The sequence below is a fragment of the Oncorhynchus mykiss genome, chromosome 17 (genome assembly GCF_013265735.2).
Source record: "Oncorhynchus mykiss isolate Arlee chromosome 17, USDA_OmykA_1.1, whole genome shotgun sequence".
Taxonomy (NCBI): domain Eukaryota; kingdom Metazoa; phylum Chordata; class Actinopteri; order Salmoniformes; family Salmonidae; genus Oncorhynchus; species Oncorhynchus mykiss.
The window spans coordinates 29,930,235-29,947,074 of NC_048581.1; the positions used below are offsets into that span (position 1 = coordinate 29,930,235).

Below are 16,840 nucleotides of genomic sequence, written 5' to 3' on the forward strand. Positions count from 1 at the left end.
CTAGAGGAAACAGACTGTCCTTCATATAGTTATGTGTAACTGCACTCCTCTAGAGCCAGCAATGTACCGTAGGGCCTAGTAGTGTAGATAACATCCAGAAGTGGTGATTAGTATGTAAACTTGTCACTCAAGTGTTTCTGCAACGGCGTGTTTTGGTGCGAGCGATTGACGAGGAAACCAGCAAGGGCATAGCAGAGTGAAGCGGTTGTAGGTGGGCAGTTAATAACATTCAGATAGTGTGTGTCTCTAAAGCGAGAAAGAACAGGAGCAGGGCAAAAAGCAAAACACCCAGTAACATCTACTTTAAAAATAAACTCAATATGTCAGCATGTCATAAGGTGCCCAGCCCTGCCGAGATTGTCTGTTGATTGGAGAGTGCAGGGTGGTAACGGGGCACAGGAGCAGTACTAAGGGTGCCCGCTAGTGTCAAAGGAGCCAGGCATACTGGGAAACGTAGTTCAGGGAAAACCCAGCTTAGAGAATAAATCCGGGTTGCACTTTTTGACCCTGCAGATTCCAGGACGCCATGGCTACTGTCTCCATTTCGTTTTTTAGATCCAATTGACACAGCGGAGTAACATTTTAGTTTGTGGCGCCAATTCGACAAAGAATGTCTCTCTTCAGGTAATTCCACTTCCCCTTACAGCAGCTATAGACGATCCAAGTCAATGGCACCTTTTTTTTTTAAACAAACCAGCTTCTCTGCATCTCTCCTCCTCTCCTTCCTCATCCCTCGTCCGTCAGGGCCCACGAGGGGCAGACGTGTGGCGCTGCCTTCCAGTCGAGGCTCTCGCTCCTTGTCTGTGTGTCCATGAGAGCTCAGAAGGTGGGGAGGGGTGCTTATGCTCCGTGGCTTAGATCTCCATAAGACACTCCCACTCCTCTCCCTTCACATCTGGCCTCTGTCTGGACTCTGGACACTGAAGGAAAGCGCATACACCAAGTTAGCCTCTAGTGGTCTGAGGGAGGGGAGGGGGGGGCAAGAGTGCACTAGATAGATGGCCGAGGGGCAGGGGCACTGGGCAGCAGCTGGGCAAGGGGGATCAGAGGGTACAGGGGCTATTTGGGAGATCATTGAGGGCACAGTGCAGCTCTTGGAGGGTGGGCTGAGGATTGAGGTGGTGGTGGGCGTTGGGGGAGTCACTAGTCACTTACTTGTCCTCTACGTGGTCGGGGATGGAGGTGGCGGCCAGGGCGGCCCGGTACTGCAGCAGCACGCAGCGCACACTCTTCACAAAGCCCTTGGAGAGAGGAAAGAGGGGGAAGCCAATGTCGGGATACCCGCTCCGCTCGGGCAGGAAGCTCCGGTAGCTCTTCCTGCGCTTCTTTGGTCGCACCGCCGGCTGGCTACCGCCCGCGGAGTCTGAGGCGGCCCCCCTAACCGACCCGGAGACCACCACGCTCGCCCCGGCCACCTCACTGGCCGAGACGGTGCCGTCGCAGTCCAAGTTCTGGCTGAGCTCCTGCTGGGAGGCGGCGGTGGTGGAAAAGCTTAGGCCAGAGTCCTCCAGCTCTTCATCCCCGGTGCCCTGGTGCTTGTTGGGGGTGCTGTGGGCCAGAAGATCCAAGGGGAGCGTCTCGTCTAGAGGACCCACTGAGGGAGGCCTGTCCCGGGATGGTCTTGGCGGAGGGCCCCTCTCGGCTAGCTCGTGGAGCTCCAGCCAGGCATCCAGGCGGTGCACCAGGCGCCAGCCGTTGGAGGTGAAGTGCTGCCGGATCTCCTGCTGGAACACCTGTTTGGAAACAGTTAATTACAGTTCAATCTCACAGTGATCTGAATCTCAAAGCGCTTCAAGAGAAAAAACAAACAAGCTAAACATCATGACAGGTCAACCGATAGAGGCCAAGTCTTTCCTCCGAAGATGGAGAGGGTCAGTTCATGGCTTGAGCGGAGGGAGCTGGTCAGAAGAGGGTAGATGGTGATGAGAGGGTCTTTTAGCCACTGGACCTCTCCTCTTCCACTCAGTGTAACACCCACTAGGATGATGCCTCAGCAGCTCTGGACGCCAAAAGCTCAACACACCGAGTTCAGAATAGTAGCCAGTCGCCTCACCACCAGCCCTCTGCTTCAGCATTGCTGTCTAACTCCATCTTCCATTCCTATTGAGTGTCAGGCAACTCCTCAAACTATGTTCAAAAGATTATGAACTGGCAGCCAGGTGAAACAAAAAAGCTGGTATCCTACTGTGTCCAGGTGCATTTCAAAACAAAAACATTTCGCCAGCTAGCAAGCCAAAAAGAGTTGACCTGTCAGTCAATCTGCAAATCCGTGGCTCAAAAACACAAGATATGCAATAAAAACTCATAGTTATCAAAAACATTAGTAAAAATAAAATAAAAATATGTACAATATTTACAGACCTCTACCACCCAACTATAACTATCCATCACCACCTGCCATTTGTCCCCGACTTATCCAGTAATAAGATAAATGAACAAACATTTTCAGAAAATTGAAATGTGTCTTTGGCACTGATTTACAGGTCAAATTTGTAGAGCAACTATCAGTATATAACAACTGTCAATTTTGGGGGGGATTTTTAACTGTTCGTATTCACACAAATATAAAATCTAAACAAAACAGATTTGACTCTAGACAAATAAAATCTGATGTAATTGGATCCCGACCTCTATGGGAGTCTGCAGCAGCTGGGTCATGGACTGCACCATCTTGATGAGGGCCATCTCGTTGTAGCAGCGACTGTTCTCATAGCCTTCCTGCAGGCCCCGGTCACTGTCGAAACCTGCCTCATTGTAGTAGGGCTCGTTGACCAGGATCAGGCCTGGGAGAGACGCACACAGAGCACACTCTAGATTCTACAGGACCCACAATTAAGCATTGAAGGTGCAGTGCAGTCAAAAAAAATTATTGTCCTGCATTTTATATACACAGACTATACAAATTTCCATGACAGACTGACCAGGTGAAAACGATGATCACTTAATGATGTCAGTTGTTAAATCCACTTCAAATCAGTGTACAGTGCATTGCGAAAGTATTCGGCCCCCTTGAACTTTGCGACCTTTTGCCACATTTCAGGCTTCAAACATAAAGATATAAAACTGTATTTTTTTGTGAAGAATCAACAACAAGTGGGACACAATCATGAAGTGGAACGACATTTATTGGATATTTCAAACTTTTTTAACAAATCAAAAACTGAAAAAATTGGGCGTGCAAAATTATTCAGCCCCCTTAAGTTAATACTTTGTAGGCCACCTTTTGCTGCGATTACAGCTGTAAGTCGCTTGAGGTATGTCTATCAGTTTTGCACATCGAGAGACTGACATTTTTTCCCCATTCCTCCTTGCAAAACAGCTCGAGCTCAGTGAGGTTGGATGAACAGCATTTCTGAACAGCAGTTTTCAGTTCTTTCCACAGATTCTCGATTGGATTCAGGTCTGGACTTTGACTTGGCCATTCTAACACCTGGATATGTTTATTTTTTAACCATTCCATTGTAGATTTTGCTTTATGTTTTGGATCATTGTCTTGTTGGAAGACAAATCTCTGTCCCAGTCTCAGGTCTTTTGCAGACTCCATCAGGTTTTCTTCCAGAATGGTCCTGTATTTGGCTCCATCCATCTTCCCATCAATTTTAACCATCTTCCCTGTCCCTGCTGAAGAAAAGCAGGCCCAAACCATGATGCTGCCACCACCATGTTTGACAGTGGGGATGGTGTGTTCAGGGTGATGAGCTGTGTTGCTTTTACGCCAAACATAACGTTTTGCATTGTTGCCAAAAAGTTCAATTTTGGTTTCATCTGACCAGAGCACCTTCTTCCACATGTTTGGTGTGTCTCCCAGGTGGCTTGTGGCAAACTTTAAACAACACTTTTTATGGATATCTTTAAGAAATGGCTCTCTTCTTGCCACTCTTCCATAAAGGCCAGATTTGTGCAATATACGACTGATTGTCCTATGGACAGAGTCTCCCACCTCAGCTGTAGATCTCTGCAGTTCATCCAGAGTGATCATGGGCCTCTTGGCTGCATCTCTGATCAGTCTTCTCCTTGTATGAGCTGAAAGTTTAGAGGGACGGCCAGGTCTTGGTAGATTTGCAGTGGTCTGATACTCCTTCCATTTCAATATTATCGCTTGCACAGTGCTCCTTGGGATGTTTAAAGCTTGGGAAATCTTTTTGTATCCAAATCCGGCTTTAAACTTCTTCACAACAGTATCTCGGACCTGCCTGGTGTGTTCCTTGTTCTTCATGATGCTCTCTGCGCTTTTAACGGACCTCTGAGACTATCACAGTGCAGGTGCATTTATACAGAGACTTGATTACACACAGGTGGATTGTATTTATCATCATTAGTCATTTAGGTCAACATTGGATCATTCAGAGATCCTCACTGAACTTCTGGAGAGAGTTTGCTGCACTGAAAGTAAAGGGGCTGAATAATTTTGCACGCCCAATTTTTCAGTTTTTGATTTGTTAAAAGAGTTTTAAATATCCAATAAATGTCGTTCCACTTCATGATTGTGTCCCACTTGTTGTTGATTCTTCACAAAAAAATACAGTTTTATATCTTTATGTTTGAAGCCTGAAATGTGGCAAAAGGTCGCAAAGTTCAAGGGGGCCGAATACTTTCGCAATGCACTGTAGATGAAGGGGAGGAGACGGGTTAAAGAAGGAACTTTAAGCCTTGACACATGGATTGTGTATGTGTGCCATTCAGAGGGTGACTGGGCAAGACAAACGATTGATGTGCCTTTGAACAGGGTATGGTAGTAGGTGCCAGGCGTACCGGTAAATGAGTTAATAGACCATTAAGACAATTCCAAACCTCTCTGCCAATAACAGCTAGTTTCCCCCTCCCCACTCAGACCACTTCCAGACAGCCCTAGCCAAATTCTTGCTTGAGAAATTGCTCTTTGCTGAGAAGCCATTTGTTTCTTTTTGACAATTTTAATTGAACACAATCACAGTAAGGTACTTAATTGTTACCCAGAAATTATTTGATATTGAGCTAAATTGGACCATTAAGTTACCAAGGACCCAAATACCTTAGAAATCAAAGATATTCCCACATTAACCCTTTATTCTAGTGTACGGAAAGATTCAAACACTTTTGTTAACCACAAACACCTTCATGACAATTGAAATGTATTCAGCCTTTTGTGGATGAACCTGTATAAGCCTATTAGCCTAGTTTCCGATAGCAACAAATCCTATAATTGTCTCCAACATCCTGAGGTGACTATTGCTGATGGGAAGTTGAGGCAGTTTAACCACGACAGCCTTGTCAGAGGGGGATGGTGTGTGACACTCACTGCAGCTGGAGCCGACGTGTAAATGGACGGCATGAATAAAACATTGACTTCTGCTGCAGGGAAGACAATTGGGGGGGGGTCCCTAAAGGACCTGAACCTGACCTGGTGAAGGATCAAATCAAATCTGTGCGTGTGACTTTAAGAGTAAGTCTAGTGAGGTCAGTTTAGACTCACCTTGGATGGAGATGAGCACTTGCAGCAGGCTAGACTTGCTGGTCCACCTCTCTGTACCCTGAGGATTGATAAACAGAGAAGACTGTGTAAGGTACATTTTATACAAACAGATTATAATGGTCAAAATAACATTTTTAAAAAAGTCAAAAAAGGGACAGTAATGGGTGGTCGAAGAACAGTCAAAGGGACAGTAATGGGTGGTCGAAGAACAGTCAAAGGGACAGTAATGGGTGGTCGAAGAACAGTCAAAGGGACGGTAATGGGTGGTCGAAGAACAGTCAAAGGGACAGTAATGGGTGGTCAAAGAACAGTCAAAGGGACAGTAATGGGTGGTCGAAGAACAGTCAAAGGGACGGTAATGGGTGGTCGAAGAACAGTCAAAGGGACGGTAATGGGTGGTCGAAGAACAGTCAAAGGGACAGTAATGGGTGGTCAAAGAACAGTCAAAGGGACAGTAATGGGTGGTCGAAGAACAGTCAAAGGGACAGTAATGGGTGGTCGAAGAACAGTCAAAGGGACGGTAATGGGTGGTCGAAGAACAGTCAAAGGGACGGTAATGGGTGGTCGAAGAACAGTCAAAGGGACAGTAATGGGTGGTCGAAGAACAGTCAAAGGGACGGTAATGGGTGGTCGAAGAACAGTCAAAGGGACAGTAATGGGTGGTCGAAGAACAGTCAAAGGGACAGTAATGGGTGGTCGAAGAACAGTCAAAAGGGACGGTAATGGGTGGTCGAAGAACAGTCAAAGGGACGGTAATGGGTGGTCGAAGAACAGTCAAAGGGACAGTAATGGGTGGTCGAAGAACAGTCAAAGGGAAGGTAATGGGTGGTCTAAGTATTTGACCTAGATACTGTAATTTGTGTATTGGTATTGTCCTTGTCTATTAATGTTCTGTATTATGTCATGTTTCATGTGGGCCCCAGGAATCCTAATAAAATACCCAAAATACCGAGTATCACACTTCTTTAAGGACGGGATAAAGGTCTACTTTCACCTTGCCGATCCAGGTGCCCAACAGGCTGACGCAGACCTTGCCGTTGTCGTAGAGGTTGGGGTTGAGGCGCCCGCTGCACTGTGACAGGTAGCGGAAGAGGGGCGGCACAGACGGGTAAATGTTTGGCAGCTGGATGTCGAAGAGGAACAGGCCGTCCTCGTAAGGGGTGCGCGTGGGCCCCTTGATCAGAGCTGAGAACAGGTCCTGTGAAGAGAGGGGGACGAGGTGAAGAAACAGAGGAGACGAATGGAGAGCCACTTCAAATGTCAACGAGAGTAGCACATGTTCACCATCATCATCGGAATTATCACTTATCTTCAGAAATAACAGCACAAAGAGGTTTTTAAATCAAGTGTTTAATGAGTGCAGAGAAACTGGCAGCTCAAAACCGGAGTCACTTTAGCCACTGAAGAGTGGTCTGATGCAATTTAATACTTGGCTGTAATCGACTACATTCGGATCACTTCCAAACGGCGCTCTTCTCCGGTGTCTGTTAGCGTACCATGCGGTCCTCGAAGGTTTTCACCATGATGCCGTCGGGCAGCGAGGTGGCCAGCAGAGCCATCTCCTTCCTCACGGTGCTGAAAAACTTCTTGGCCTCGGCCGGCTGGAACTCCATCTTCTTAAAGGTGTGGGTGTCTGGCAGGAGTCAGATAAATGTTGTGGCATTCCAACAAGGCATTTAGTGAGTATTTGAAAAGGCCATCTGAAGTAATGGACCAGTGCATTTAAATGTTTGAACAGGGCATTTTTGGAGCTATTTAAGTCATGGGGTGTATTCTTCTCCCAGTACTACTAGTTTAGTAGATGTCTCAGTAACAAAGACTCAAACAATGACAAGCTAAAAGCACAGTATTGCGTCCTCACCTGGTGACCACTCCAGCACAGAGAACACCTCTCCCTTGGCACTGGTGAAGGTGACGCCGGGCTTGCCACCACTCTGTTGGCACAGGACAGGCGTATCGCTGGGCCACTCTGGTGCCGCGCCTGGCGTCTTCGCCACCTCCTCCTGGGGCCTTTCTTCACCCCCTCTTTCTCCTCCTTCCGTACTCCCACCTCCTCCTGCGCCGCCTCCTCCGGCCTCCACCACCGCCTCCATCCGCTCCTCCTCCACGATGGCCACATTGTCCAGGGTCTTTCTCAGGTTCTCCTGAAGCTTCTTGATGTCATCCAGGAAGCGCTTCTCCTTGGTGGGTTTCTCTGGCGTGACGGCAGTGGCGGTGTTGGCGTTAGTCCCGTTGGCGGGGGGCGTGGCACCGGACGTGGGCGAGGTAGGCGAGCCGCCCGTCCATAGCTGCTCCACGGTCATGTTCTTCAGGCTCTCCAGGATCTTCAGGGCCTCCTTGAGCTCGCGGAAGCCCCGCGGCGTGCAGTCTTTCCCGGGGAGCTTCTCTGCAGCATCACCCCCTCCTGCTCCAGGGGTGGTTCCTCCAGCACCGGCACCGGCGCCTGGGCTGGCTATAGCCCCAGCTCCCTCCTGGTCCTCTATGGCGTTAGGGGGCTTGGTGGGGGTGGCGGCCCCTGCTTTGCCGCCCTCCTCGGGGGGGATGATGAAGGGGCTGGGGCCGGTGGGGGCCGGGGTGGCGGTGTCCTCATTGGCGGGGTGCTGGTCGTCCTCGTTGGTAGTCAGGCCGTTATCAGTCTCCCAGCTGTCGCTCTCGTCCTCCCACTCCTCCGTGGACAGGCCACTGCTGCTCTCCTCCACAGAGTCATAGTCAGTCTCCTCGATCTCAGACTCCACGTTGTACAGGTGCTAGATGGAAGGGGGGTTAGAAAACAAACTAAATCATCGCCGCGTTTATAGGCAGTCATTAATAATGACTAACTTTCATTAAATGCTTTTTGTGTCAATATCAAATGTCGTTATAGAATAATACATTTTTCAAAAGGGCAGCAAGCAAGTCACAGAGCAGCATGCTATCTGCAACACAAATTCAGATTACACACAATTAGCATGAACACACAATTACCTGAGCAGAAGGTACAGTAGTAGGACACGTCATTGGTATAGTGAACACAAGCCAACAAAAACTTAACAGAAACCAACAGAGCCACCGATTAGTGACCACTACAGCCTCGCATGCGGACAGAAAGACTACAATTACCATGAGTACCTGTGGCAGGACGATGGTCATGGAGTTGTCAGCCCACACCACCTCCACTTTGCTGCTCACGTCCACTCTGAAGACCTGGCCTACTGACGTCTGGGCAGATGATAAAAGATAAAAGACCGGTATGTGAAAATACGCTTTCTACACTATAGTACTGTACTGGATGATATTTCCTTTCAGAGCACGCTTTTAGTAACTATGGTGGATCTGTAACCAGGCCAAAGCACCTGTACAACGTGGACCGGCAAAGAACACTCCAAGAGCCACGGGGAAAACTACTAACATGTCAACAGACAAAATGAATGACATTTTCAAACTTACATTGTTCTCACACTCTGTATTCCGCTCGTTCTCAGAGTTCCCTATCCTGATGACGATATCAGTGGTACGGAAGTGGAAGTCTGGGTGGTCGGCGATGTCGTACACACTAACATCCTCCTCTTCTCCTATGACCTAAACAAACAAAACTATCAGCCATTAGACTGATATAAAGCAACTCAAATGACACTATAAGCCACCATATGTAGTGCACTATTTTTGACCAGAGCAATAGGACCATGGGGATATTGCTTTGGCCCAAGGTAGTGCACAACATGTGGAATAGGTTAATGTGGAAGAGTAATTTCAGACGGGCCCGAATTCAATTTCTATAGAGCTATGGATTATAAAAAAAAGGTTGTTGTTCCCCCGGGTGACCCGAGCCGACACACAATGCCCAGCAGACTGACCTCCACGTTGTCGCTAGAGGCGTTGAGTTTGATCCACTTCACGGCACACGTCCTGCCCTTGTGGTCGCCCGACTGGATGACCCCGTACACACCTGGGTCCGTAGGGGCTTGGGCTGTGAGACCACACACACACACAGAGAGAGAGAGAGAGCTGAAGTTACTTTCTGACCTGAGGCACAAAATGTATCACCAAGGACACCATGTATGAAAATGAAAGTCAAACGAGGGAGCCATTTATCAGGTTACTTCCTCCACAGTTACAGAACCAAAATAAACTCTATATTTAAACCATGTTAAATATAGACGAGAGTAAACATAGTGGTACAGTCAAACAATGGCCTAAATATGAGCTAATCTAATAGCTGATTTACATTACAGGGCTGACCTGAGCCGTACTGTGCTGGCTCTGATATTTTATTTTCTACTCCAGCAATTATAGACAGTGTTTCCCCTATATTCATGTTTGGAAATAGTCGTTTTTTCCCCTGCTTACACGTAAACGACTAAAACCACATACAAAGTATGTAGAAAGGATACTGGTGCTATATACATACACATACACATACTTTTCAATATTTTATTACCTTACAACCTTTTTCTAAAATTGATGAAATATTTTTTCCCCTCATCGATCTACACACAATACTCCATAACGACAAAGGAAAAATATGTTGAGAAATTTAAACAACAAAAAAGTTTTTTTCAATTATGAAACATCACATTTAGATAGGTATTCAGACCCTTTACTCAGTACTTTGCTGAGGCACCTTTGGCAGCGATTACAGCCTGGGATCTTCTTGGGTGTGACACTACAAGCTTGGCACACCTGTATTTGAGGAATTTCTCACATTCTTCTCCGCAGATCCTCTCAAGCTCTGTCAGGTTGGACGGGGAGTGTCACCTCACAGCTATTTTCAGGTCTCTCCAGAGATGTTCGATAGGGTTAAAGTCTGGGCTCTGGTTGGGCCACTCAAGGACATTCAGAGACTTGTCCCGAAGTCACTCCTGCGTTGTCTTGGCTGTGTCTTAGTGTCGTTGTCCTGTTGGAAGGTGAACCTTCGCCCCAGTCTGATGTCCTGGGCGCTCTGGAGCAGGATTTCATCAAGGATCTCCCTGTACTCCGTTCATCTTTCCCTCGATCCTGACTAGTCTGCCAGTTCCTACCGCTGAAAAACATTCCCACAACATGATTCTGCCACCACCATGCTTCACCGTAGGGATGGTGCCAGGTTTCCTACATATGTGACGCTTGGCATTCAGGCCAAAGAGTTCAATCATTCCAGTGAATCTTGTTTCTCATGGTCAAAGTCCTTTAGGTGCCTTTTGGCAAACTCCAAGTGGGCTTTCTTGCCGTTTACTGAGGAGTGGCTTCCATCAGGCCACTCTACCACAAAGGCCTGATTGGTGGAGTGCTGCAGAGATGGTTGTCCTTCTGGAAGGTTCGCCTATCTCCACAGAGGAGCTCTGTCAGAGTGACCATCATGTTCTTGGTCAACTCCCTGACCAAAGCTCCTCTCCCCAGATTGTTTGGCCGAGAGGTCCGCTCTAGGAAGAGTCTTGGTGGTTCCAAACTTCTTCCATTTAAGGATGATGAAGGCCACTGTGTTCTTGGAGACCTTCAATGCTGCAGACATTTTTTGGTACCCTTCCACAGATCTGTGCCTCTACAATCCGGTCTCTGAGCTATACGGACAATTCGATCGACCTAACAGCTTGGTTTTTGCTCTAACATGCACCGTCAACTGTGATTTGGAAAGGCACACACCTGTCTATACACATGACAAAAAAAACGTTGATTTGATTTCTGTTTATTATTTTAAATACATTTGCAAAAATGTCTAAAAACCTGTTTTTGCTTTGTCATTGTGGGGTATTGTGTGTAGATTGATGAGGGAATTTTAAAATCCATTTTAGAATAATGCTATAACGTAACAAAATGTGGAAAAAGTCAAGGGGTCTAAATACGAGTGGGAAGTGCGCTAGCTACTTACGTCGTTTGTCGACAACAAAGTCTCCGGGGCAGAACTCGTGGTTGTCCAGGTGCTGGATGGGGATGAGGTCATTGGAGCGGATGAGTGTCTCCATGCGGCCGTCCTTCCAAAGGACGTCGGCCGAGGTCTTGGTGGACACAACCTCTACTGCTACCCTGACGGTTAAAAAACAGGGAGATGGCAGATATTAGAACTAGTGACTAACTTACTAGAATTCACTGACAAGGCCTAACAATTTCACTAAGTTGTTTTGGTTAAGAGTGGAAGGTTACACAACGGAAAGTTAAACTGACTCAGCCATATGCGCAGCAGCAGTGTGAATCAAAGATATCCCGCGGTGCCGAATCTAATCTCCTCCGGCTTGCATCCTCTGTCACTGTCTCCCTCCAGCCATAATATCCATCTCATGTCGTGTCTTTTCTTTAAATCACTCTCTCCTCTAACTCAATTCAATCCCCTCCCACTGAAATTCAGCCACTTTCCCCTTGCTCTGCCTCACTACCTCCTCCTTGCTGTCGTACCCCCCCCCCCCCCCCCCCCCCCATCAGTCTTCCTCTCGCTCTCTCCCCCTGCAACTCAATCTAATTTTTTTCTCTCTGTCTCTTTCAATCAGAGGACCTGGCTGTTATCTGGGCACACCTAAGCACATGCTACATGATTTATCAGCTGCCAGCTATATTTAACCACCAGATCTGATATACAGGGCAGTTTAAAAAGGGGGGAAATGACAGCCTTGGGTAGCGTCTGAAATGGCATCCTATTGCCTATATATAAACGCACTACTTTTAACCAAGGCTGTGGTCAAAAGTAGTGCACTATATAGGAAGTATCAGATATGCAGCCTTGGAAAACCTGATACTTTTTTTGAATGGTGCCTGGTAGAAATTGAAGTACTTGAATTCTGCAATGTCTTGAGAAAAGGTTACATCAACCCAAACGGCAACCTATTTGGAAACGTCAACCTAATGGTGCATAGCTAATTGTTGGTACCGGCGTGATTTTTATAACAAAAGGAACTTAACTATAGAGTTTTTAGTCAGAGAACCACAAGGAGAGCGAGTGCGGTAGTGAGCGTATTCATTTCCACAATGCACCAATACCACTAGATTTATGCTAGTATAATCTGTGAATTGTTATTGGTACTAATATTGAATTGGTACTATATTCAGATTGATACTAGTACTGGATTGGCACTAGATTAGTACAATGCCTAGTAGTACCATAGAGTGGTACTAGTACTGGATGGGTGCTAGGTTCAAGATGTGAAGACAAGGCCAGGTCACACTGTCACTGGCAGCATCCACACAGCGTAATAACACCCAGGGTCATTAATGTACATCTGCTCCGGGAAATAAGCCTGAAATCGATCCTCGTAGTTAGTAACAAGCCATCAGAAGGTTCGTAAGGAGGAAAGGACATTTTCTAGGAGACAAGATGTTGGATCGATGAACACTGGTCTGTTTGGCTGAGGAGTGGGTGTAAGGTGACCCCGCTCTGTGTGTATGCATCCCAAATGGAATTGGCACCCTATTCCCTTTTTGACAAAAGTAGTGCACTACTATAAGGAATAGGGTGCCATTTCGGATACAGCCTCTGTCTCTGGCCTAAGACGGAGGAAAATTATGTGATTGTCTATCTGTACAAGGCTGGGAGGCATGAGAAGCTGGGAGAGGCACAATGTGTCCTTGAGCAAGGCACTTATTTTCTTCAGGGGCGCTGTACTACTACGCATGTGGCAAAAAATAAATAAAAGTGACACTGGGGTCACTGGGGACACTGGGGATACTGGGATGCAGCATTTTTGCCAGAGGGTAGCTGAATTCTTGCCAGAAAGCTATTGATCATCCTTTACACGTGCCAAGGAGAGAAGAGAATGGCCAGGGAAGGGACATGTCCTGAATGGAGAGAGAAAAATGGAGGGAGGGCGCAAGAGAGGGAGGAATAGCTGAAGTTCTGAAAGGGAGGGCGTGAGGGAGAGAAGGCAGAAAGAAGGAGGGGAGAGGACTAAAGTGTGGCCTAGGCTCTGACCTTGTCTGCTACATTTGTAGTCATTTATATACATTTGTCGTCCGCTACATTTGTAGTCACATGGCATATTATGAATACAAGTTGTTTTGATTGACAACTGGCTCACCTGTCGCCGGGCTTAAACTCGCGGGAGAACTTGGTCCTCTTTTTCTTGTGCTTCCTCTTCAGGTTGCGGATGGACAGCGGGATGCTCTTCTTCCTGTTCAAGCCCCCCAGACCGCCGCTCTGCGACGACGCGGTGCTACTCGCCGACGACGTCAGCGACAACGTGTCGTCCGTGTCCTCCGCCCCTGCCTCATCGTCTGCATCCTGCTCCGCGGGCTCGGGCCATGGGTCAGAGGGGGGAGGGCACAGGGGCGAGGGCTGGAGGGTGTGGTTGGGGCCGTTGTTGGGGTGGTGAGGACGGGGGAGCGCGGTGTGGTTGGTGGAGTCTGGGTGGGTGTTGTCAGGCTTGAGGTCACCTGGGTGTGGGACGACACGGTTGATTGTCGTTGAGTAGTTTTTACATGCAAAATTGACTAGTGGTACAGTATATGCAGTGACTTGGGACTGACCTAAGCATGAAGAATAGATTTTAATTGTGGGGCGAACTACCCTGCACAAGGTGTGCTGTTATCAGATGGGCACTCAGGAGTAGACTGTATTGAGACAGAAATGATTCTAAAATAAAATAAAAATTGAGCTCGTCAGCTGTTTAAAGTGAGGATATCTGCCAAAAAATGACAAGGAAAAAATGTCTGATGACCAACATAGGTATAAATAAAAGCAGCATTTACCGTCAAGGCTGTCCGTGTTGTCCGTGGAGTGCTGGTTGGCACCTTGTGTGTCTGCATTTTCACTGGGCTTCTTCCCTAACAACTCCTTCTTGAACATTCTTTTCAACTGCAGGAAGGACATTGTCATAGGACACTGATATAATACGAAACATGGCAAAAATACACAGTTAGCGCATGCTTTGAGGGAAGAAAATTGAAAACATGGAGTATCTGTACAATCAGAGGCAACGTTGTGATCAATTGTTACACACACACACACACATTTAAAAACGGGGACAGGCACGGACAAAAAGTATTAAATATAGAAACATTTCCTCTCCCTCTCTCACACACACACCTTCCTGGCTACGGGGTCCTCTGGGAGTCCAGGGGCTCCGTCGGGCCACTCACAGGTGATGTGTGTGGTGTCTCCCTTGGCTGGGAACACGTACAGGGCCCTCTCCCCCAGCTGCCTCTGGGTGTGGTCATAGTAGCCCAGACGCTTCACTCTGGATCAGAACAAACACATGTAGGGGGAGCATGTTATTAGAAGGATCATAGAAGTAAAAGAATGGGTGTGTTAGGGATGAGCATCTCTCCATCTAGATACATGGGCTTTGACACGATGCACTAACATTTGTTGCATGAACACATTCATTTTCTATTCTAAATTAAAATTGTATACTGAGCTGGATCCTTCAAAGCTGACTTCTTGTAGCTGAGTGGCCCTTTGTGTATGTGTGTGTAGGCACTTGAGCCACTATCAGATTCCCCAACACCCACTGATCATTTCAGCAGATATTTACATTTTTGCTCGTAATATGTCAATACTTATCTGCAGAAATGACCAATCAACCCTTAAAGTATCAAAAAAATATTCTGAAAAAATATTTTGGGCCTTACTGAAATGTCTGTCCTACATTGGAAATGTAAGAAAGATGAGGTAATATGTGTTATTTTTTGTACATGTATTTAACCCCTTATTTTTGGCAAGAATCTTATTTTTACAAATTGTACTTGGCCTTACTGCTATTAGACCATACAAACACATTTTTGGCACTAAACATTCTCCATATATAATTGGAGCCCAAACTGTTCGGAAGCAACAGAAACAACTCGGCAGATGGGCTGAATTGACTTGAGATGTGTCCCAAGACGCTTGTGGGAGTCGTCGAGCAAACCGTTCGGACACTACAGATGATGTTGTGAGAACACCTATTTTCAGATGTCTCAGGGTTTGACAAACACCGCTCTAACTCTCAACATTCACCGCAGATGCGGAAGTGCGACATAGATGCAGTTGAAGTCGGAAGTTTACATACACTTAGGTTGGAGTCATTAAAACTTGTTGTTTTTCAACCACTGCACAAATTTCTTGTTAACAAATTATAGTTTTGGCAAGTCGGTTAGGACGTCTACTTTGTGCATGACACAAGTCATTTTTCCAACAATTGTTTACAGACAGATTATTTAACTTATGATTCACTGTATCACAATTCCAGTGGGTCAGGAGTGTATTATACACTAAGTTGACTGTGCCTTTAAATAGCTTAGAAAATTGATTTGAGTCAATTGGAGGTGTACCTGTGGATGTATTTCAAGGCCTACCTTCAAACTCAGTGCCTCTTGCTTGACATCATGGGAAAATCAAAAGAAATCAGCCAAGACCTCAGAAAAAGATTTGTAGACCTCCACAAGTCTGGTTCATCATTGGGAGCAATTTCCAAACGCCTGAAGGTACCACGTTCATCTGTACAAACAATAGTACGCAAGTATAAACACAATGGGACCACGCAGCCATCCTACCGCTGAGGACGGAGACGCGTTCTGTCTCCTAGAAATGAACGTACTTTGGTAGGAAATGTGCAAATCAATCCCAGAACAGAAGCAAAGGCCCTTGTTAAGATGCTGGAAGAAACAGGTAGAAAAGTCTCTATATCCGCTATGCAATCTGGTTTCAGAGCTGATCATGGGTGCACCTCAGCCCCGCTCAAGGTCCTAAACAATATCATAACCGCCATCGATAAGAGACATTACTGTGCAGCCGAATTCATCGACCTGGCCAAGGTTTTCAACTCTGTCAATCACCACATTCTTATTGGCAGACTCAAAAGCCTTGGTTTCTCAAATGATTGCCTCGTCTGGTTCACCAACTACTTCTCTGATAGAGTTCAGTGTGTCAAATCGGAGGGCCTGTTGTTTGGACCTCTGGCAGTCTCTATGGGGGTGCCACAGGGTTCAATTCTCGGTCCGACTCTCTTCTCTGTATACATCAATGTCGTCGCTCTTGCTGCTGGTGACTCTCTGATCCACCTCTACACAGACGACATCATCCTGTATACCTCTGGCCCTTCTTTGGACACTGTTAACTAACCTCCAGACGAGCTTCAATGCCATACAACACTCCTTCCGTGGATTCCAACTGCCCTTAAATGCTAGTAAAACTAAATGCATGCTCTTCAACTGATCACTGCCCGCACCTGCCCGCCCGTCCAGCATCTCTACTCTGGACGGTTTTGACTTAGAATATGTGGACAACTATAAATACCTTGGTGTCTGGTTAGACTGTAAACTCTCCCTCCAGACTCACATTAAGCATCTCCAATCCAAAATAAAATCTAGAATCGGCTTCCTATTTCGCAACAAAGCATCCTTCACTAATGCTGCCAAACATACCCTCGTAAAACTGACCATCCTACCGATCCTAGACTTCAGCGATGCCATTTACAAAATAGCCTCCAACACTCTACTCAACAAATTGGATGCAGTCTATCACATTGC

The 16,840-nt window shown here is 46.7% G+C and overlaps 1 protein-coding gene across 2 annotated transcripts in view; it reads right to left on the bottom strand.

The window, feature by feature from the left end:
* Positions 1–686: 686 nt before the first annotated feature.
* The window catches only part of LOC110495137 ((E3-independent) E2 ubiquitin-conjugating enzyme UBE2O-like), a 48,259-nt gene continuing 32,105 nt past the window's right edge, over positions 687–16,840 (bottom strand). Inside the window, exons 8-21 of one of the 2 annotated variants that reach the window (XM_036949672.1) lie at positions 14,418–14,568; positions 14,081–14,186; positions 13,411–13,765; positions 11,277–11,431; positions 9,286–9,398; positions 8,879–9,010; positions 8,561–8,650; positions 7,314–8,199; positions 6,949–7,085; positions 6,447–6,650; positions 5,453–5,510; positions 2,629–2,783; positions 1,156–1,733; positions 687–920 (exon numbers count right to left, since the gene is read on the bottom strand). In XM_036949672.1, the coding sequence (XP_036805567.1) occupies positions 890–920; positions 1,156–1,733; positions 2,629–2,783; positions 5,453–5,510; positions 6,447–6,650; positions 6,949–7,085; positions 7,314–8,199; positions 8,561–8,650; positions 8,879–9,010; positions 9,286–9,398; positions 11,277–11,431; positions 13,411–13,765; positions 14,081–14,186; positions 14,418–14,568 (3,151 nt within the window). In that variant the 3' untranslated portion in view covers positions 687–889. Of the gene's footprint in view, positions 1,734–2,628; positions 2,784–5,452; positions 5,511–6,446; positions 6,651–6,948; positions 7,086–7,313; positions 8,200–8,560; positions 8,651–8,878; positions 9,011–9,285; positions 9,399–11,276; positions 11,432–13,410; positions 13,766–14,080; positions 14,187–14,417; positions 14,569–16,840 lie in introns of both variants that reach the window. The other variant, XM_036949673.1, reaches the window with a different exon arrangement.